This window comes from Pleurodeles waltl, chromosome 5, assembly GCF_031143425.1.
Source record: "Pleurodeles waltl isolate 20211129_DDA chromosome 5, aPleWal1.hap1.20221129, whole genome shotgun sequence".
NCBI lineage: Eukaryota > Metazoa > Chordata > Amphibia > Caudata > Salamandridae > Pleurodeles > Pleurodeles waltl.
The window spans coordinates 1,131,904,983-1,131,928,913 of record NC_090444.1 but is presented as its reverse complement, the minus strand read 5'-3'; the positions used below and the strand labels follow the sequence as shown (position 1 = coordinate 1,131,928,913).

The window sequence follows — 23,931 nt, the reverse complement described above, 5'->3', positions numbered from 1 at the left end:
GAAGCATAATCCGAAGCCTCGGTTACTGACATAGAATTAAGTCAACCAGAGCATATTCACTATTATATTCATACATGGCAACAGACAGGGACTCCTGGTTTTTGAAGTAATTATGGCTTTATTTTGTCTGTCTCATACATGAAATTGACTCTGCTTCAATAGTCAATGGGGAAAATACATTCCTCAATTTTTTCCCAAATCTCCCACTTTCCTGTTCTGAAATGTTGGCATGTATGTGTATTTGTTCTTGTTGCCCATTTTTTGTAGCAGAGTTTGTTTTTTTTAAAATCATAATAATATTATTCCCTCCCTCTGTGTTATCAGCTCTTCGCCCCCACTTCGTGGATAGAGAGCAGTGGATTTTTAGCAATTACATTGCTGATAAAAGCATACTGCTAACAACCATATTAAATATCCGTGTTGCTTTTTTAAAATGTGATTTAAATTAATAGGCGTAAATTGAAGTAATATATTCCTGAGAATTTCCGTTTTTGCCTACAGGCCGTGACTTCTATTGAGTACACATTTAAAATTTTCACACAAAAAACAGTAGTGTTTCCATTGCAAGATGGCTACGAAATTGACGAAATCCCGAGTGCAGGCTCGTAAAATGTTGTACTTCCACTGTAGTCTTTGGTGTGCAACGCCGTCTCTGCAGGAAATGGTGACATGTTCTTAACAATGCGCTGATTGGTCAATAAAGCACCATTTCTCCCGCTTCCGTTTTCACCTTCAGTTACGGGGTGTTGTTGTGCTTGACTTGTCCAGTTGATTAGTTCTTCGAGTTGTAAGCATGTGCAATGAAAAGGACAGGGTGGAACCGAATTCGCGCTCCTCTTAGTTCCGTTCAACGGGGGCGTGCTAGGTGACCCGTAGGCATTTGATGCCGAGAATTCACCTGTTGCTTAGTTACAGCTGTGACATTGCATTTTCATCTGAAAAAAACAATCTCAGTAAAGAGAAAAATGTTGCTGGAAGATCCACAGAAGGTGAGTAGCTTGCAAGCCGGGGAAAGGATGAATAAAGTAAACAAAATGCAATGCTGAAAATTAGCATAACATCTGCATTTCCTTTCATGTTTGTTTCTATATTTACTGTGAATAGCTTAATATATTTTAAATAAACTACAGCTTTTTGTTAATCAGGTTGCACCACAGCAGCCCAGACACATTTCATGTTCAGTATGATCCCTTTAACAGTAAATCAGGGCAACAGTCCTTAAAGTTCTGAAAAATAGTGTGGGAGGGTGTAGCATATGCAAAGGCGTCACATTCAGTGATGTCACGCCCCTGTAACATCCATTTTGTAGAAAGGAAAGAGCTTATTTTACAGACATGGCTAAGATGCAGTCTTTAATACTTAAGACTATACTATGTGTAGTATAAGACTATACTATGTGAGTGCAACGTATATTTTTATTTCTTAATCATACATACTTCAACATATAGCTAAACAACAAAAAGTAAGCATTTGAGACGTGAGTCCATTTTTAAAACATAACCCATACATTTATAAACATTTAATCATGTATGTAACATTAAATAATGTACAGATTTGATGTACTAATACATATAATAATAATAATGAACAGAATTATTTAGAAGCTACACAATTTTTATGTTGTCGCGTGTATTTAGAACTAGTGAAGTTAGTATAAGCAATAATACATAAACGTAAACACAGTTATTTGAGATACATTTCAAAATGTGACATGGTGCATGACGTTTGTGATCTGGAGTGCCCCCCAGACTGCACGTTTGTCACACCCAGTTCGGGTAGCTATGGGGTAAGCAGGTGCAACTGGGCTTCAGCTGTAAGGATTCGGGTTATTTGCCTAATGATGATACAGGTCTCCCGTTGTCAAAGAATTCCATTTCGGGGCTCTGGTGAGATACGTTGTTTAGACCCTCTAGGTTAGAGGTCAGCGACGTGGGCTGCCTCCGACACAGTCTTTGGTGCATCACAATCCACCTTGGACACAGTTTCTTGATCCAGTGGCACAGAATACTAGTGCATAGTTCTTCGATGCAGCAGAACAATTCTCTGGAGCACAGTTCTCAAATGGAGTGGCACAGTCAGCTCAGGCACAAGTTGTTTGATGAAGTAGCACAGTGTGCTTGGGCACAGTTCTTTGATGCAGCTGAGATGTGGGATTCCTATAGCCTGATGCCCAGGACATATTGTTTGGTTTCAAGGACAACAGGTTTCTTGGCTATTTTGTCCTTGGTACAAGTAGGCCCAACCTCCTGCAACACAGACTCTTTGGCTGCCAGTTTACAGTACATTATGGATCAGGGAAGGACATTGTCTGCAGTTAAGGTAATATTTGTGTTTATATGTTAATGCTACTCAAACTTGTATTCATGGTTCATTAATGCAGAGGTTTTATTGTTAGGATGAGTGCTCTAAGGAAATGTTGGAAGCCTCCTACTGCACCACTGAGAGTGGTCCCAGTATACAAATGTATACACACGTTTGCAAATTTTAACAATATGAGGCAATGAATAATGCTCAAACTATGCTTTCTGACTAGATGCACATATTTGCAGACTCTTGAAAGCAAGATTGATGAGTCTTTGCTTACAAAAATACATTTTACACAAAAAATGTAACTAGGAAAAAACATTTTGCTAAACTGCTGTGAAACTTTTGGTGCTATTTCTTTGAAGCCTCATTTAGTAAAATGTGTTAATGCATGCTAGTATTCCCCCCAAAAATCCATAATGGAAAATCAGTGTAACTATTTTCAACAGGATTATGAAAAAGACGAAAATACGCAAACATTGGCAAAGCCAAAAGGTCTGGCATTGGTGGTCAGCTTTTAGGTTTTGTCAGTGCATGTCTTGTTTGACATGGTTTTTGCACAACATTATAGCTGTGAGAGCTGTCGGGCCCTTACCATTATAAAGAGACATTGGCAAAAGTAAAAATAGTTTTTGTTCCTCAAAATTCCAAAAGGTGTGGAAGAAATACAGTTGTGTACCAAGGGCCCCCACATACCCAGCAGTGTGGGGGGGGGGGGCGCAAGCTCCATGGGGCACCCTCTGCACAGCACTTGGCCTTAGTAAATCTGTGGGGTGCACCATTTTCTTTGCAGGGGGCCCCCATCAATTTGGTTACACCACTGATGAAATGGTGGGAATACCACACACTCATGGGTTAGCAAAACATCAGTATTACATTTGCTGTATTTTGGGGGACAATGATTAGAACTGGACCTGGGACCATATTACCAGAATGGATAATTTTACTTGTGAAACTGGGCAGAACAAAGCAACTGTATTTGTTTGTTGTGCAAAAGCAATAAAATATTTCTATAATTTTTTTTGATCTCAAAAACCACACATTTCCAGAGCATACTTGGCACTGAATAACACTTCTTTGTGTGCTAATATGCTCCTTGTGAAAGAGCAGAATGCTGTTACTCACAGTGAAGTCAGTCAATCGATAGGCAGCGAAAGAGATAGAATTTTAATAAAAACAAAAGGTCTTTGTTAATGCCAGACCTAATTAGGGGCCCAATTTTTAAAGAAAGTCACAATGGTGCACCAATGGTATATGTCCTTTCATTAGTTGCCATTTACGGTCTTCATGAACTCAGAAGAATTTACAGAAGTAGGCCAGGAAATTGTACTCCTGCTGATATTTGTGAACTTCATTTTAGCGGGAGCTAATATGCATGTTTCGATTTGCTCGTTTGAAAATCTGTTGAGCGTTTGCAAGTTCATTTTCCCTCCAACCACTTTTTTTCCCCAACCCTGAAAGAAATTGTACTTTTGCCTTTGTCAGATGTAAATTTCCAACCTTTCTCAGTATGGGAAAATATTAGGGAAGAGCTGGTGAAAACCCCTGAAATATGGAAGTTAGTAGGATTGCACAGGCTCAAAAAGGCATTCCAACTGTGAAACTGTTATATCTACCTCCAGCCCCAGTATGTAGATCTGAGGAAAGTTGGCAATGCAAGGGAATTGCTAGTATTCAAACCCTACTATTATGAGCCCGAGCATAATTGGAGAGGCTATATTCAGAGCTCCTATATGTTGAAATGTCTGCAATAATTTGTCGCTGTACTAAGTGGCACCAAAGGGACAAGTGGATTATTTACAGGTTAAGTGTGGGAAATTGGGATGTTGGTTGACTGGGATGTCAACCCCGGGCAATCAGCAGCCACAATCCCTTGCCGGGTGAACCACAGAAAGTTAATAACTTAACCCTTGGTAGCTAGGCACAAAAAGCAGTCAGGCTTAACTTAGAGGCAGTCTGTTAAGTATTTATACAGTACACAAACCACAACACAGTGAAACCACATCACAATAAAAATACCATACCATTTTAGAAAAAACCTTTAATACATTTTGTGAAACCAAAACAATGACAATTTGATTAGTAAAAACACAGTTCTGATTTTTTTAAAGTTCAAAATAGCAAGTCCTCAGTTTTAGAAAATGGCTACCCAGGCACTATTAGCACCATAGCCAACAGCCCAGGAGTGGAGAGAGACCTGTTGAGGGTGCAAGACTCACTCATGCTGGGTCCAGGTACAGATTTCAGGTGGTGGCAGCCTGTTATGTCCCTGTGGCTCAAAACAGGAGACCAGCTGAACTAGCGCTTCGAGTCATTTCTGGAGTCCTGGGTGTAAGTGATAATGCAGGGCTCTGCATCAGAGCTTGTTTCTGAAGGTCCCAAGAAGGCTCCATACAGCTAAGCAGTCCTTCCAGGTACAGCAGCAGTCTAGCCAAGTGCACAGCAGGTCACAACAGCAGGCACTCGTCTGAGAGTCCTTCCACAGGTTCAGTAGTGAACTGAGGAGGAGGTCTGAGAGCGCTCTTTTTATACCCCGGTGCCATGCTCCTATAAGTTGGGAGCGGTTTCCAAAAGGGTTCTCTGGGGTTCCAGGAATTTCCTGCCTGCCCTGGCTCCTAGCTGGCTGCACTGACAATACAGGGTTGTTAAGCTTATTGTGTGGTTGCAGAGCCCAACCTATTCAGTTGCAAGTAGGGCTGTGCTTAGCTCCGCCCCATCAAGTCCGTTAATGGCCCATTCTGGCTCTGCTAATCCCCTGATTGTGTGACTGACTGGGGTGAATTCACAAAGTCCCAACTGTCAGTTACACCTAGTCATGTGATCTTAGGCAGATTACAGACAGAGGGCTGGGGGCAGGAAAATGCCAACTTTTTACAAGTGGTATTTTCAAACTTGTGATGATAAATCTGACTTTACCATTAAATAGGGTTTATCATTACAAATTCATAGGTACCCAAAATGACATATCTACCACCTCTGGTTTAGGAATTACAAATTATTAATTTTAGGAGTCACCAATGTTACCCTATGGGAGGGGTAGGCCTCTCAGTAGTGAGAAAACACATTTGGGAGTTTTTTACTACTAAGACATGTAAAACTAAAGAGTATATATCCTACCTTTTAATTACACAGCACCCTGTCCCATGGGCTACTTAGGAACTACCTCAGAGGTGAAGTATATGTAATAAAAGGGAAAAGGGAAGTTTAAGACTTGGTAAGGGGTTTTAAATGCCAAGTCGACAAGGCAGGGGGACACTGCCTGCATGCTGCAGTGGCAAGCCTGGGACAAGCTTTAAGGTGCCACCTAAGTGGGTGGCACAATAAGTGCTGCATGCCCACTCATAGCATTCAATTTACAGGCCCTGGGTATATGGTATACCACTCTACGAGGGACTTACATGTAAATTAAATATGCTAATCAGTTATATGCCAATCAAGCCATGTTTAGGGGAGTAAGCACATGCACTTTTGCACTGGTTAGCAGTGGTAAAGTGCACAGAGTCCTAATGCCAACAGAGCAAACATCCAGACAAAATGGAAGCAAGCAGGCAAATTGTTTGGGAAATGTTCACCCTAAGGCTGACAGGTCTAACAGCAAGTAGATTTATGAAGCAACCTGCCCCATTGGAAAGTAGATATTTTATTAAATTCCACACCCTTGAGGCACAAGTTGAGTTGTGGTTCCCACATGAAGTCATTTGTACGGAGAGACTGCATCCAAGTTTCTCAGGGACTGCAGATTACTCTTCTCAGTCGTCCTGTTCTTGAAGACTCACTCACCCCTGGGGGTCAAGCTGCTTCATGGTCTCCATTGAAAGACACACCTACTGCAGGATTAGCAGACTTTTTTTCTTTCCTCTGAAGGAAGGTTGGGGTTTGGGTGCTTAAGGTCAGACGAACAGTTCCTTTCTTGCAGGCAAGGCTTCAGGTGATGTACCCATCAACTCTTGAATGCTGGCTGTCAGGCAGACACCTGCTGTTTTTGCACAGCAGTCCTTGAAGTACTCTTCAGAGCTCTCCCTTCTTTGCTCAAAGAGAGCCTGGAACTGGAACAACAAGTGGGCCAGTGGCTCCTGTTGTTATAAAGTCAAAATAGACAGGAGATGTGGATATTCCGTGTTTGCACTTTCAGAACTGGTTAGTCATGATTCTTCTTTCAGGTGTCCTTTCCAGGCTGCTTTCCTGACAGACTAAAGTGTACAAAAAAGTGATGGATGGAATACTTGAATCAGCCTCAGCCACTGGTGATTACTTGGGGCCACATCCCAGCTCATCATTATTTTTCACACCTTGCCACCTCCATTTGGACGCAGAAATATGCAAATCCGTTTTGACCCTGCTTCAGTGGGAACAGTACAGTCCAGCCTGAACTGCTAGGCCAGGTCCTCCCTGATTCAGAACACAAGCAAGGTATAGCTTGGTTCCAGTGATAGTGTGCTTGGGACACACGTCTGGGCATACCCGTCTCACTTAGGGTGACACACTATGTTATAAAAAAGTAACAGATGGAATGCTTGAATTAGTCTCAGCCACTGGCAGGTACTTGAGGCTGCATCCCAGTCCATCATTATTTCACACTCAAACCCACCTCTTTTTGGACCCAGTCATATGCAAATCAGTCTTGACCCTACTCCAATGGGAACAGCTAGCCTGAACTTCCAGACAAGCCTTTGTGTAGCGTGATGCTCCTCCTCGTAGGGTAGTCTCTAACTTGGAGCATCCACATCAGAGACACAAGGAGTTTTGAGCTTTATTTGCGTGGCTATTAACTGCCACACTGAGCATTATTCAGGGTACGGGACAAAAGACCAACTTTAACTAATGGGGGTCTCAATTACCTTTACAACAGGGAACACAGTCCCGTCCTTCACTCCTACCATCTACCATGGCAGTGGTACACAAAGACTAAATAGCAAACCCCCCTTAGCAAAAGCCCTACTTAAATTTCTAATGGAGCTTTGTCTCCTCTGTCCCAACATCAGTGTCTAGGGGCCACATGTAGCTAAGTCCAATTTTGCAAATCGGAAATTGCGGGTCAGTGCGACTCGCAATTTCCGATTCACAAAATCGGATGCTGTACGGTGTCTCAGACACCGACTGCGAGTCGCTATGGGGTCGCAAAGACCCACCTCATTAATATTGAGGTGGGTCGCATTTTGCGACCCCATAGCGAGTCCCTGCACTCACAGGGATGGTGAACCTCCATGTCTGTGACTGCTTTTTAAATAAAGCAGTTTTTTATTTTTATTTTGCAGCCCGTTTTCCTTAAAGGAAAACGAGTTGCAAAATAAAAAAAATAACGAAACCATTTGTTTTTGTTTTTTCAGAGTAGGCAGTGGTCCATTGGACCACTGCCTGCTCTGAAAAAACCTTGTGGGCAACATTCACAAGGGGGAATGGGAACCATGGTGACCCCTTCCCTTTTGCGAATGAGTTACCACCAGTGTTACACTGGTGGTAACTGCGAATTGCGATGCGAGTCGCAAATAGGAAGGGAACACCCCTTCCTATTTGCGAGTCGCATTCTCAATTTGCTAGTCAGTTCTGTCTCACAAATTGTGAATGCGCATCGCAGAAGGCTGTTTGCATGGCGCAAACTGCGATCTTCGCCGTTTGCACCATGCAAACGGCTTACTACATCTGGCCCTAGGTCTCCTTCTTCCTGTTTCAGGAAAGTCAGCAAAACACTTCCGCTGCCTAGGAAAATAACCTCACTTCCATCTTGTGTACAGGAGCATTTAGGAGTTTCCAAAATTGAACCCATAGATCTCCATTACTCTGGCTCACTCAAGCATTCTACATGTACCACACAGGTGACATACACAAACAAACATAAAGAACATACACTTGGGTTGTTAGTGCTAGGATTTGGGTTAGCTCATAGATGTGAAAGATATACAAGTGGAACAGTAGGCCTCCATTCAAGGGTCACAGGTAAAACGGTTTAGTTACAACTATGGATAAAAAAAACGCTGCCACTAACATTCTGCATGCTAAACCCACAACAGGGACAGAACTCTATTGTCAGTAAATAAGGACATGCTTGGTGCGCCCCTTCACATCACTGGACAGGTCCAGGACCTCATGCATGTCAATGGACATGGCCTAGGACTTTGTGCGCATACTAGAATAGTGTGAAGCTAGGGCCAAAAAAAAGCAGGCTACTAGACACTTGCAGGTGGGACATCATGGCAGGAGAGTTACTTTTTAAAGCTTGTTTTACAAAGTAAATACAATGTGTGGTTATATTTTTTTAAGAGTTAATTGATTTCTGTTAATGTCTTTCTTTCCTGCTTTCACACTTGGTGAAGCCATGAAAAGGGTAATTGTGTGCATTTAAGACATCCAAAAACTACCCTTTGCTGGCCATTATCACTGATAATGAGAAATCTGCCAGTGGTGTGGAGGCTTTAAAATACTCTGAGACAACATTACAAGCATGCCTGTTACGTTATGTTGTTTTAAAATACAAGCAAACCATGTGGTAGGTACTAGGTGCCACCATAAACACCCAATAGCCTCTCTCAACTATGGGCTAGAGGCGGTGGAGTTCTCCACCACAAATACTGGAGGGACTCCATCCAACCCTGATTTGTGCCCTGAACTAGAAATGGTAAATTGGTAAAGATTATTAAATATGGTGTTGATAAGAGCACAAAACTTTAATGATCTCAGCTTTGTAAAAAGGGCCTGATGTTCAGTTACTATTCATTGAAATTCTGATTTGTTTTTCTAACATCACAATGTGGTTGATATCTCATAGCAGTTTTATGTCACTGATCCCGGTGTTAATTAACTATAGCTTTCCTTTTCCTGCTAATTGATATGACAGTGCTTAGCAAAATATTTGAGCAAAAAAGAGTGATGAATGGAATGCTTGCAGAAGTTATCACTTGGGAGCCTCATAGCAGTCCATTCTTTTAATTTTGCCTCCTGCGCCACTCCAAATGGCACCATTCATACACAAATCAATCCTGGCCCTGCCCTATTAGGAACTGACCTGCCTAATTTTGCAGACCACTTTGAAGGGGAACACAAGTTCATCACTGTTTTGCCCACTGTGCCACTCCAGATGAAGAGCAACTACATGCAAGTCAGTCCTGATCCTGCTTCTCTGGGAATAGTCCAGCCTGACTGAAGACCAAGTGTTCTCTTGAGAACACAAGCAACTCCAGACTGGTGTAAGCCTTCTTGGCCCTCATCAGTAAGGTGCAGCTTGGATCCTATGTTACATATGCACCTCACATCTAGGCTTACCATTCACACTTAGGGCCTCATTTTCAAACAACAAAAGATGAGGAGCAATGTCGGCTCAAATCTCAACCACTGATAGTCACTTGGGCTACATTCCAGTCCATTATGTTTTTGCCCACTGCACCAAATCAGATCAAGTGGAACAGTCCAGCACAAACTGCCAGGTCACCTTCAGTCTGAATAGGAACACAAGCAGCAGGAGGGGGTAGTGAACTGGAGCAGTGAGGATGAGAATGGTCCAAGAATGTAGAGTTGGATGAGGGCCACAGGCAAAGACTAAGAAGTATCAATGAAGAACAAGTCACCAGTGGATAAGAAAAGTGAAGACAAGTGTATGGTTGTAGGCTGTAACTTGAAATGTTAGAGGCAAATGGAAGAGAGAACAGTTGAAAAGGGGGATCCCTGTGGGAGGCTTGGGTAAGGACAGGTGGTGGGTAAGAGTGGGTATTCAAGGTGAAACTGCTTATTACAGGAAGAGGCTTAGGACAATTATTTTAGACATAAGTCAAACAGGAAAAGCATTCAGTTAAAAAAAATAATAATAAGTACAAATTCAGGTAATAGGATTCCCACTGGCAATATGTTCTATATTGCTTTAGCTAGTCAAGAGAAACCTCTGTGGGTGATTTCTGAGTGTTATATCTCTTGGCGTCTGTTAGACCTTTCATCCTTAGGGTGATCTTCCACCAAACATTTTTCCTGCTTGACTGGTATTTTTGTTGATTCGTTTTGTTGGCCCTAGGACTCTGAGCACTTTACCACTGCTGACCAGTGCTAAAGAGCATGTGTTTGTCCTCTAAACATGGCAACATTGGTGTATACAACATTGGCATATTTAATTTACGTGTAAGTCCCTTGTAAATTGTTATACCTTGTACCCAGGGCATGTAAATTAAATGCTACTAGTTGGCCTGCAGCACTGATTGTACCACCCATTGAGGTAGCCCTTTAAACATCCCCAGGCTTGCCACTGCAGAGCCTGTGCGTGCAGGTGCAGTTTGACTGCCACTTCAACTTGGCATTTAAAGCCCATTGCCAAGCCTCAAGCTCCCCTTTTATTACATCTAAGCCATCCCTTAGTTAGGCTCTAGGCAGCCTTTAGGGCAGGGTGCTATGTACCAATAAGGTAGGACATGTACTATTAAGTTTTACAAGTCCTGTTAGTGAAAAACTTCCAAAGTCATTTATCACTACTGTGAGGCCTATGCTTCTTGAAATTCCTGATTAGAAGGGAGTAGTTGTGTCATGTTACATATCTTTGGAAAGGTCATGATAAATCCTTTTTACTGGTAAAGCCAGATTTAACATTACTATTTTGGAAATGTTACTTTTAGAAAGCGGACATTTCTTTGCTCTTACTGCTATGCGTGCCTTCAGCATGTCTCCAATACAAGTCTGTAGTGGGTGAGATCTATAATTTGGGCGTTCCCTCTAGACAGCCACAAACACAGGAAAGTTGGGTGTGTCTGATTGCTGATTTGCATTTATCTAAATTCTGAAAGCTCTTCCTGTGCAGTAAGGGTGGGAGGGGATGATACACCTGAATAGGCAGTGCCTGCCCTCACACAAAGGGCTGATTAACCCCTAAAGATACCCTGGTGCCGTGGCTGAGGAAGAAAGGATACTTGTATACTTCAAGGACCCTTCTTTGAAGTCGCCCTCATTTTAAAGGCCCATTTTTGTATAAGTACTGGGACTGTGACCCCACCAGATTAGGCACTTCTGGATCTACAACTGGACTCTATTGGAAAAACTGGTGTGTTGCATCAAGAACTGTCAATCTGCTGGATTGCTGACCCAGAAGGAGTTCTCTCCTGCTGTTCTGCCCTGCTGCTCTCGGACCTTGCTGACGGAGAGCTGGACTTGCACCCCAAGTGATCTCTGAGGGCTTGTTGGCTTGCTTTCTTTTGCCAGAGACTCAGGGATATCAAAGTCTCCCTTGGGTTCTGTGCCTGGTTTACTGGAAGTAGACCCAGATACCTGTATCAATTAAATGGATGCATCTCCTGCCTGCTGCAAGCGGCAAGGAACGCATCAACCCTGTTGCTAGAATAGAACTGGTGCTTCGTCATCGCATCATCGGCACATCGGAACCAACTGCATTACCGCCACTACCAAAGGAAGATCAGAGCACCCCTTCACTGCGTGGAGAAACCCAGCGCAACAGCTTTGGAACCAACGCATTGACATTGCATCGGAACCACTGCATCGCTGTCACTCCTGAAGGAAGAATGACGCATCTTCTCATTGCATGGAGAAATCTGGCTCATCAGCTTTAGAACTGATACATCATAGCACCAGTGCTTTGCATTCAGAACCAATGCATCGCCAGCACTGCGTGCAAAAAATATACACATCTTGTGACTGCAACAAGGATTAAGGTACTTTGCTCAGCGGGGCCTGTGTGTTCCCTGTAGCCGCTGGCAGCCTGAACTCTTGACTTTGTCGAGGTCCAACAAGACCCCAAGTTTCCCCTGAAGCACTATTTGCTTCTAAGTGCTAGAGCTCTCTTTATTCTTTAAAAATTCATGACTCAACTTCTACTTATTGTTTTTTTTTGTCGTTTTGGTCTTGATTTATTTACAAAATTATCATCTATTTTTCTAAACCTGTGTGGGGTCTTTTTTGTGGTGCTTTCATTGTGTCACTGTATGTGTGTTGCACAAATACTTTACACATTGCCTCATAAAATAGCCCTGACTGCTCTGTGCCAAGCTACCAGAGGATGCACACAGGTTATCTTTTTGTATCTGACTTACCTGACTAAGGTGGTGGTCCCTACTTGGACTGAGTGCATACCCCTTCCAACTAGAGACCCTCATTTCTAACAGTTTCTAATGTCACATTCTGTGGGCATCTCAGATTCTTGGTGACTTCAAATTGTTTGTTTGATGGTTGGTAGTAGGTCATCTGGTATGTTGCAAAGTAAGACCTCATTCTTAATTGTAGGAGGCTGGCCTGGTTAGTAGTGGGTACTGTGGGTACTTACACCTTACATCAGGTCCAGTCATCCCTTATTAGTGAAATGTAGTAGTGTTCCAGCAGCTTAGGCTGATAGAGGTAGCTATAGCAGAGCAGCTTAGGCTGAACTAGGAGACATGCAAAGCTCCTGCAATACCACTTATAATGACAAGTACTTATACACAAGTAAAAACAATTCTCAGTGTTACCAAAAATCAAGGTATTTATTTGGGTGACACAAGGCCAAAAATAATTTAGAGGCAATAGTCCTTCTGGAGGTAAGTTATATACACTAAACACCAAAATAAGGTAAGTAATTAGACATAGGATAGTGTAAACAATAGGAAATGCTATAGAATGCCATGGGAGAGAATAGGTCTGGGGCATCACAAACCATATACTAAGAAAGTGGAATGCGAATCACCAATCCCCCTCCCCCCAGACAAGTGTAGTGTGTAGAGAATTGCTGGGAGAGTAAGAATACATTGAAGGTAAGTAAAATACCCCACCCCAGAACCTGGGAAAGTAGGAGTAAAGTACTGCAAGTTTGCTTAGGACACACTACAAGTTGTAATTGGAGTTATTGCAAAGAACCAAGCAAGACTGCAAACAACATATGGTGTATTCCTGGACCTGAAGACCTGCAAAGGAAGGAGGGCCAGTCCAGAAGTCGGAAGAAGCTTCAGGAAGGACAGGAGCCTCTGCCAACCCAGAGGAGGGTGCAAACGAAGAGTCCCCCGTTGGACTAAGACTGCAGAAATGCACCCAAGGAAGATGTTAGCGGGTTCCTGCGTGATGCACTGGATGTCCCACGAAGAGAAGTTGGATGCAGGCGAGTTTTGGCGCAGGATTCCTCCAACAAGCCTTGGTTCCGGCAAAGTCCCATTTTGCGTCAAAGTGGCGCTGTCTGGAGGTGCCAGGAGGGACCTGGGGGCCTCAACTCTCTGTGAGGAGGAAGAGGGGGCTCTCAGCACTTCAGAGAGTTCTCAGAAGATCAGACAGCACCCACAGGAGTCCCAGGACATGGGGACAAAGGAGGTGCAAAATGCGGTTGGTGCAGCACTAAGGAGGGCCCCACGCCGCTGGAGTTCAACTCAGCGAGTTGAGCATCGCAGGATAGAGTGCTGGGGACCTGGGCGAGGCTGTGCATGAAGGAATTTAGCAAATAGTGCACAGAGGCCTCAGGAGGTGAAGAAGATGTGGTGCACAGGGTTACTGTCTTTCTCGGGGAAGGCAAGGTCTTACCTCCTCCAAATTAGAACAGCAGGACCTCAGGACAGTCTGTGTCGAAAAGGTCAACCCTCTGTGTTCCAAGGAGCACGCTCGTCGCCAAGAGAGGAGTCCAAGAGAACCGCTTGTCGACTTAGAAGGTGCCTCCTTGGAGCAGGGGAGTGACTCCGTCACTCCACGGGAGATTTCCTTGGTCCTTCTGGTGCAGGGTGAAGACAGGGCGTCCCCAGAGCGTGCACACAGTGGAAACGGTTGCAGTTGCTGGCTGGACCTGAAGTTGCAGTGGAAAAGTAGCTCTTCTGGATACTTTGTTCCCGTTACAGTGGTTCCTGGAGCCGTCTGCGGTTGATAGGAGGTCAGAGGATGAAGTAGTAGTTGAGGGGATTCCTGTTGGCAACTTGCAAGTAGAATCTGAAGAGAACCCACAGGAGAGACCCTAAATAGCCCTCAGAGGGGAATTGGCTACCTTATCAGGTATTGACCTATCAGGAGGGGTCTCTGACGTCACCTGCTGGCCCTGGCCACTGAGAGGCTTCTAGAGTGTCCCCACACCTTGGAAAACAAGATGGCTGAAGTCTGGGACACACTGGAGGAGCTCTGGGCACCACCCCTGGGGTGGTGATGGACAGGGGAGTGGTCACCCCCCTTTCCTTTGTCCAGTTTCGTGCTAGAATAGGGACTGGTGGGTTCCTGAACTGGTGTAGACTGGCTTATGCAAGGAGGGCACCATCTATGCCATTCAAAGCATTTCCAGAGGCTGGGGGAGGCTACCCCTCCCCAGCCTGTAACACCTATTTCCAAAGGGAGAGGATGTAACACCCTGCTCTCAAAGAAAATGCTTTATTCTGCCTTCCTGGGACTGAGCTTCTCAGACCCCAGGAGGGCAGAACCCTGTCTGTGAGGTAGCAGCAGCTGTAGCTGCATTGCAAGCCTCAGAGAGGTGGTTTGGCAGTACTGAGGGTCCATGGTGGAGCCCTCAGGATGCATGGAATTTGCTCCCCAATACCATTTTTGGAATGGAGGGACAATTCCATGATCTTAGACATCTTACATGGCCATATTCAGAGTTACCATTGTGAAGCTACATATAGGTATTGACATATGTGTAGTGCACGCATGTAATGGCGTCCCCGCACTCACAAATTCCCGGGAATTGGCCTTGAACTATGTGGGGGCACCTTTGCTAGTGCAAGGGTGCCCTCACACTTTGTAACGTTGCCCCTAGCCTTCATTAAATGAAGGTTATACATATAGGTGACTTATAAGTTACTTAAATGCAGTGAAAATGGCTGTGAAATAATGTGTGCAGTATTTCACGCAGGCTGCAGTGGCATTCCTGTGAAAGGGTTTGTCTGAGCTCCTTATGGGTGGCAAAAGAAATGCTGCAGCCCATAAGAATCTCCTGGAACCCCAGTGCCCTGGGTACTTAGGTACCATATACTAGGACTTATAAGAGGAGTCCAGTGTGCCAATTGAAATAGGTAAATTAAGTCACTAGCCTATAGTGACAAATTTAAAAGCAGAGCGAGCATAAGCACTGAGGTTCTGGTTAGCAGAGCCTCAGTGACACACTTAAGCACTATATACACATACATATCAGGCCATAAACTATGAGCACTGGGGTCCTGACCAGCAGGATCCCAGTGAGAGAGACCAAAACAAACTGACATACAGGTGAAAATGGGGGTAACATGCCAAGAAAGATAGTACTTTCCTACATTAATGTTTTCTGTCTTCTGTATTATTCTCACTTTAAGAGGATGCCAGTGAAGGTACTTGAAGATTGAGCTGATAAGATCACATTTTTTCGGCTTCTAGAAGGTGAAATACCATCTTGATGGGGTTTAGGTAGCACACAGGAATACATGCAAAAATTAAGTTTCTGTAGTAGATTTTGAAGATAAGTGTTGTACAACAATTATGACGATGTTGGGCTGGAGGAAGTGTTTCACCTTTTTGTGGCATACATTGTGGCTTAGATTTGTGAGGCAGTTTTTTCAGCATACTAAGCAATGGACAAAAGTCCTCACAAGTAAGTTCAGCGAGGAAAGTTTTATTAATTTGGAGTCATTTTGATGTTTCATTTGGAGATACTCATTTCCTTTGGATTTATGATGAGGATATTGGCAGACATTCAGTTGTGTGTCTTCTGCAGACAGCTCTTTAGGGTAGCAAATTTTGAAGAGATGAGATCTTCAGTAGTTCTGGCTATTGTCTGCATATTGTGAAATAGCCACCCCATTTTTCTGTAAATACTCTCAGCAGCTTCAAATTCAGATTTAAAAACACATGAGCTGCAGGGGGTGCAGCTCTGCTGGTTGAGTTCATAAATCTGCCCAAAATCCTGACAAAAGGCATGCACCCACCTAGTACAAGGACGGCCCGGCAATCGAGAAGCACCTGGGGCTGTGCTCACTCCTCCGGTCTTGACAAACGGGACTGCCACACTATGGAGACCAGGTGTGCGGCTGCTGGAAAAGGCCTAAGATGGTGGCCATGAGAAATACTCAGGAGAGATCCGGGTGGTGGGAGGTGCTCTACCTGAGGTGATGCTGCAGGCGGGTTGTACGCAGGCCGACTACCATCGTGGGTGCCCTTGACATAGAGAGCCACGTTGGGTGAGAACTGGTGCTGAGGATGAGGAAAGACTGTCCGCATATTCTGTGTGGCGTGTGGAGCAGCTTGCGACTGTGTCCCTGAGCCTGGTGCCTACAGAGGCTGCTGAGGAGAGTGCTCACTCTTAAGAGGAGAGAGCTAGAGATCTGGTGCCCAGCCGATTTAGGATTCCGTGACTTTGACAGCAGTCTGGTAGAAGTGATAGGGGGGATGGTGCGAGGGCCGGTGGAGCCTTCGACCCACGTCATGTTGTGCGGGCCTGGCTAGTGGGTGCAGCCTCCTATAGGCCACCGACAATCAGCTGCATGCACTGCGACGCTGAGCTCCCTGTGCCCTGATATTCTGTTGGACCATGTGGCGCCTGTTGTCATAGTGCTTGGAGACAGGGGCCTTCTGCATTGGGGGAGATTGTCTTGCACCCCACTCAATGGCTTGTGGTGCTGCTTGGCTCTCCATGGGTCGTTTGCCCAGTGGTAAGCACTGCCCCCCCCGCCCCCAACACAGAGACTGCCTGGTTGGCGTTGTGGGCCACTTGGTGTAGAGCAGATGGGACACCGTGGGCAATTGGGCATATGATGACCAGGGCCTGGTGGGCCTTTTGCAGCTGACGGGGTTACCCCCTCCCTAGAACGTGCACCTATGAGGGACCCCTACAAACAAGACAACTGTATTGCTACTTGACACATCACTGCTGCAAATACTGGAAGACTGGTGTGGAGCGTGTCCATGAGGCTGCCAGAGTGATGTAAAGGACATGAATGTAAAGCTGGCCACCCATTCCTACATCTGGCTCAGTCTGTGGTGACATCTGTGAGCCAGACTCCTTTTGCGCCCTACGACCGTTGCCTGGGCTATCCCACCATAATGGGCAAAGCTTATAAGCATCAACCGCGCCTCACCTTTGAAACCTGACGACACCCTAGGTCCTAGCCGGACCCCAGATCTGAATTTGATCGTGACCAGATGCAGGAACAGGCAAATGTACTCAAAATGACGCTGCTGGCCATGCAGCAAAGTCTACATTCCATAGACCGAAAGATAGACACTCTCAATATCCGCATAGATCACATGGTGGCCAAGGTGAACAAGCAGAGCATGATTATAATGGAGGCTGACCAATGTATTTCCACTAGAGAAGACACGCTGCAAGCAGTCACCTGGAAATTCCTCAGTATGGAAAAGGTCATAGTGCAGATCCAACCAAAAATGAAGACCTGGAAGCCAGGTCACTCAGGAACAACTTGAAGATCACAGGAGTGCCAGAATCCACCAATACAAGAAACCTGGAACGCAATGTGGAAAGCATGTTGGGTGACGTCTTTAGAGTGGACAGCCTGTCTACCGTGCTGGCGGTGGAGAGGGCACACCAATCGTTAATGGCCCACCCCCTGACCCCGGGGGCCCTGCCATACCCCATCACAGCACGACTCCTCAACCATCAGGCCCGTGATACAGTCCTCTGCCTTGTGATGGAGTAGGAATTCATCTAATATCAGGGCAGCGACATTGCCTTTTACCCCGACTTCACAGCGACGATGCAAGTGGCCTGTAAGGAATACCTGCCAGTATAAAAAATTTCAGCAGATGGAGATCCCCTACACCATGCTGTATCCAGCTCGGCTGTGTGTTAAACATCAAGGGGCACATAAAATCCTGGCCACACCTAAGGCGGCAATGGACTTCATGAAAGCACTTATGCAAAATAGACAGAAGCCACCTGAGCAGGAGCACAACAATCCTGCTGACTTGCTTTAGAGTACCCTGCGGATGGGTAATACCGACAGCCCGTGCCTCATGGGATCAGTGAATCAGGTGGCTGACACTGTGTCAACAGCCTGGATATGATGTAAGAATCCTGAAACTGAAGCTTTATCGTCAGATCGCCTTATTGCAGGAGACACACCTCACAAGACATACGGAGGGGAGCATTGGGACACATTGGGCCAGTACTCGGACTGCCTCTTCCTATTTCCCATAGTCTCGAAGGGTGATGCTGTTGGTGAGGATGGGAGTGCCATTCACTCTTGCACAATTGAGCACTGTTGACCATGGATGATGGATAGTGGTGGAGGGCAGCCTCAGGAACATGCCGGTCATCTTGGGGAACACATACGGTCCAAATGTGGATAACCCTGAATTTTATACTTGTATATGACATCGCATACACTTGTCTCAACCAGAGGTGTTGCTGTGGGGTTTGGGGAGACCTAAACATTTACCTCGACCCAACACTAGATTGACCAGCCTTCAGAAACTGGCAGGGGAAGCTTTCTGCACGGCTGATATGAGAAGGGGTGAAGGACACTGAGAAGGCGGACCTATGGCAAGTGAAACATCCAGCTGGGCAGGAGGGTACATTCACCTCTTCTGTCCATGGTGCATGGTCCAGATTAGACAACTGGCTGGAAACCCGAGATGTTAGCATCTGGGTGATCGAGATCAGTCACATGCCCTGCATACTACTGGATCATTCTCTGGTAAAGCTGGTAGTGAAGATGAAAGCTCATGTTCCACCCCTGTTTACTTGGAGGTTCCGACCGGTGACACTGCTCTACCCTGTCTTTAGAGATGACTTGCGCGCAGCAATTATCATATTCTTTGCATATAATGCGAGTTCGGTGCAGGGAACTGATACTCTCAAGGAAGCATTCAAGGTTACCATACAAGGGTTCTGTATTTAAGCCCAGGCAGGCATACTGAAGGGCATACATAATCTTTAAATAAAGAGAAGGGATCGGAGGAATTTATGGTCCAGTGTACACCCTCCAGTCAAACTGATAATATAATATAATACACTGTTCCAAAACTGGTGAGAAGGAAAAGGGAAGAAGTCCTGATAATCAGGAGCACAAGTCCTCACACACCACATTTGGTGTCATGCTTCATCATAGGACAGCTCCTCGTCAGGCCGGCACTGCAATGCCTGACGGGCACCCCCCGAAGGGGGGCTCTTTGCCGGAGATCTTTTAGTTAATGATGAAGCCGCGGAACCACATGTGGGTCCGAGAAAGAGGAAAGAAAAAAGACAAGAAGAGGATAAAATTGGCTCAAAACCCTCACTAAATAATTTATTTATTGTTCGCTGTTGGGAATTGGTCAAGGTTAAAAAAGTAGCAAGGGAGTGAAACAAGAGGTAATGCTCAGACACTCGTACAAAAATCAAGATAAAGGAAGACGGTAATTATCCGAAGTCCCTCAGTATAAGGTCAATATACGGTCGACATGTTTCGCGTCTCTCATGGTCCAAAAGGATCCCTTGACGCTTCTTCAGGACCTAATTATTCATTGGACTTCTCCAATTGAAAACAAAGGAAAATTCATCAGCTCCTGCAACCTAACGCTCACAGTCAAGACGTCATCGGTCACTTACTAGAGATAAACCGGGCTGGCTTCCCTTTCCTATTAGTCACCCATCTCTATTTAGAGGAAGTGTTTCATGGGATCACGCAGGCCTGTTGCCCGGTTCACAATGAATTTGTGAGGTTACCGGCGTGCAATGAGACACCTACCCCCGCGGCTGCGTTCCCTTTTCCTTCTCACCAGTTTTGGAACAGGGCATACATAATCAGCTGCAGGCGATAGAGCACAACAGTCGGACTTCAGAAGTTGAATATCACGCAACACTCGACTCACACATACTTGTCGATATTAAAAAGCAGATCACAGCATAAAAGGAAGAGGCAGCGCAAGAGCAATGTTTTCTCTCGAAGCGTCACATAGCTCACTCTTATGGAAAGGGAGGCCATGGCCTGGCGGATAAACTATCTCACACCAGAGCATGCACACACGTTGTGTTCATTGCAGCCCCCAAAGGTACGCTCAGCCACTGTACAACACATCATCGCTGCCTTTTCCGACTGTTATGCTTGGCTATACAGTGTGCAGCCCTCAGCGAGGAAGGTAGCTGATTATCTAGAAGATGTCACCCTCACTTGGCTTTCTCAAAGGCAAAGAGATTATCTGGTACAATTAGTTTACTGTGGGCGAGGTCAAGGAGGCTATATGTACCTTGCCAAATGGCAAGGCTCCCAGGATAGATGGTCTAACATCATCCTATAAAGAGTTTCTGGAGATCCTTGCACCCCACCTGCACTCTATGTTTGTGGAAGCCTGCACAAAACCGTTGCTGCCCCCATCCTTCAGGGAGGCTCTCCTTATTACCCTGCTCAAGCCTGATAAATCACCGGACAAATGCAAGTCCTACAGACCGCTGTTTTTAATAAACACAGATGCCAAAATACTGATCAAAATTTTAGCCTTCAGACTCCAGTCCCTATGGCCTAATATGGTACTACAGATCAATCCGGGTTTATCCCCACACGATTGACAGTGCACAATCTACAGACCTTGTTCACAACTTTGCATTATCAGGACCTTTCTGTGTTGATGGGAGCGGTACTTCTGGATGCTGCCAATGCATTTGATTCTACAGAATGGACATAACTGTTTGCAGTGCTCCACTGCATGGGGATTCCCTAGCATTTTCTTCAGTGGGTACACCTGATTTATATGGGCGCAGTGGCACGCATAGAGGTCAATGACCATACATCTGATCTAGTCCAAATGTTTAGGGGGAACACGTCAGGGCTGCCTGCTCTCCCCATCCTATTTGCCTTAGTCCTGTAGGCTTTGGCATGTATTATTTGGCAGCGACGTGCGCAGCAGCGCTGCTTTTTCAACAGTGCCCCTTGACCATATCGGTATATGCTGATGATATGGTGCTCTATGTCTGAGACTCACGCACACACCTGACACCTGTCATATAGGAATATATTTGCTTCAAACAATATTCTGTTCTAAGTATTAATTGGTCAAAGTCCATAGTGCTCCCATTCACTCCAAACACCCTCCCATAACGACTGGCCTTCCCACTGGAGTGGAGCACACACTCAATTAAGTATCTCGGGATATGGGTGCATAGAGACCCAAACGTCGTAGTCCGTAGTAATTACGGCATATTGATGTCTAAACTCAAAGAACAAGTCGGCAGGTGGATACGGCTGCCCCTCTTACTGGCCGATAGAGTAGCATTATTAAAACTGGTAGTCTTCCCTAGGGGCCAGATGTAGGAAACTGTTTGCGACTCGCAAACGGCAAAATTTGCCGTTTGCGAGTCGCAAATCGCAGTTTCCTATTCAGAAATGCATTTTGCGAGTCGGTACCGACTCGCAAAATGCATTTCCGACTCGCAAATAGGAAGGGGTGTTCCCTTCCTATTTGCGAGTCTGAGTGGGATGTAATACCATTTGCGACCGCGTATGCGGTCGCAAATGGTAACCCACTCGCAAATTGGAAGGGGTCCCCATGGGACCCCTTCCACTTTGTGACTGGACCCAAAATTATTTTTTCAGGGCAGGGAGTGGTCCAAAAGACAACTCCTTGCCCTGAAAAAATACCGAAACTAAAGGTTTCGTTTTTTTTTTTTTAAGTGCAGCTCGTTTTCCCTTAAGGAAAACGGGCTACACTTAAAAAAAAAAAAAAAAAATGCTTTATTTAAAAGCAGTCACGAACATGGAGGTCTGCTGACGACAGCAGGCCTCCATGTTTGCGAGTGCCTCTACTCGCTATGGGGCCGCAATTTGCGACCCACCTCATGAATATTCATGAGGTGGGTCATTGCGACCCCATAGCGAGTCGCAGTCGGTGTCTGAGACACCGTACTGCATTGCAAATTGCAACTTGCAATTTGCGAGTCGGATGGACTCGCAAATTGCAAGTCGCAATTTGCAATCTTGCTACATCTGGCCCTAGGTTCCTTCACCTTTTCTACAATATTCCTTCCACCTTACTAAGCAGTTTTTTAAAACCCTCAAATCACTGTTGATCACCCTAGTATGGGTGGGCAAGTAGCCACAAATTAGCTGGGAAACGATAAACACTGCTGTATGATCAGGGTTCAGGCTCACTTTGCCCACTGTTGGTTCCACCCTACCATCAACAAATATCGGCCACATCTAGCAATAGAATACAAAGATGTGCACCCTATTCCTCTTGCTGCAATCCTTCCTCACAAACCAGACTTGCCAGACTGCCCTCTGGTGGGAATAAACACTATCAATTGTACCACTAAGGCCTGGAGTGCTTTAGGCGCCCGAGCTGGTAAACTCCCACTGTATGCCCCAACTCTCCCACTCATTTACCAGCCTAATCTCTCAGTTACTTAGGAGCAAGGCGCCCTCACAACACCAAAAGAACACGGACTACACACAATGGGAGACGTATTCCTGGGGGTAAATTTTACAGAGCTAGCGGACTTGCTGGAAACACAGACATGTACTCCCCTCTTAATTTTTACATACCATAGGCTGCGGGCTCCAGTGTGGAACCTGTACTCAGTTTCCATACTGAACCCTAACTCCCAGTGCATTCCGAACGCTGATCAGTAGCTCTACCTGACCCAAGCTCCTATATAGTGCATCCCAGAGAGACAAACAGGGCCTGCCCTACACTGCTCTGGAAAAGTGGAACTCGGACCCGGATGCATCTTTGAATCCAGATGAATGGAGGTTTTGCTGCACACTAACGGGCATGCTTGTATCCAATTGTAATCTGAGAATTATTAATGTCAAGTTCTTGCAACAAGTTTATTGTACACCTATGTGGCTATGTGCTTATGGATTGCATGGGGGTGCTGGTTGTGTGCGCTGTGGGGCAGAGGAAGCTGGCTTTGTGCAACTGGCTTGGCGTTGTGAACGATTTGGAAGGTACTGCGAGCAGGTGACAGATGCTGTTTTAGAGATGGCAATGGAGCAAGTTGAATGCACAGGACGCATATGCCTACTTGGTCTAGTTAAGTCATCACAGCCTTCCAACCGGAAGCTCGTGGTGGTGGCACTCTTATTAGCAAAATACAGGGTCGCAATACATTGGGGAAAGAAATCTGTACCTGGTGTTAAACGCTGGCTCAAAGACATGGCATACTGTCAGGAACAACTTTAACTTTACACAGAGGAACTGCCGAGGTCCTCATGGCCTAAAGACATTTGGAACCCATTCACCTCATATTTGTTGTCCGGACCCGATGGCTCTGATCACTAATTCGGTATAGATGATTGTCAGCCATGGTGCTTCAGTGTGTCTGTGTTATAATGTCCAATTGGTGCTGACCGACATGCTATGTCATTGATTAATACTGTAACATACTATGGCTGTCCCACTATGTTTGTGGTGTAAATTGATAAAACCTAATAAAAAGAAGTAAAAAACAAAAGCACGCATGAGCTAGAAAAGGGCCTTGGGGGATGTTGCCTGTCACAGAGGTAACCTTTGATGAACATCTTCCAAGACCAACAAGTTTGTCTGAATAGTTAAACGGCAAGTGCACCATCTTAAAACCATGTCCCCAGTACACATGCAGATACCTAGAAATCCTGAAATGATCAATTGTGCCAAAAGCTGCCAATAAGGCCAGAGGATTAAGCAGACGTCATCCAATATATTATTATAGATATCGTCAAGTTTTTTTGAGGCTGACGATTTCAGTGCTACACCCATTTGTATAGCCAGAATGATTGTGAGCTAGTAGATTGTTGTCCTCGATATGTTTGTTTGGCTGAATAGTGGCAC

General features: G+C 45.2%; 1 protein-coding gene across 6 annotated transcripts in view; it reads left to right on the top strand.

The window, feature by feature from the left end:
- Positions 1–692: 692 nt before the first annotated feature.
- The window catches only part of LOC138296313 (zinc finger protein 583-like), a 136,491-nt gene continuing 113,252 nt past the window's right edge, over positions 693–23,931 (top strand). For 3 of the 6 annotated variants that reach the window (XM_069235341.1, XM_069235345.1, XM_069235343.1), the window contains exon 1: positions 824–989. In XM_069235341.1, coding sequence (XP_069091442.1) covers positions 966–989 — 24 coding nt within the window. In that variant the 5' untranslated portion in view covers positions 824–965. Of the gene's footprint in view, positions 990–23,931 lie in introns of all 6 variants that reach the window. The other 3 variants (XM_069235346.1, XM_069235344.1, XM_069235342.1) reach the window with 2 other exon arrangements.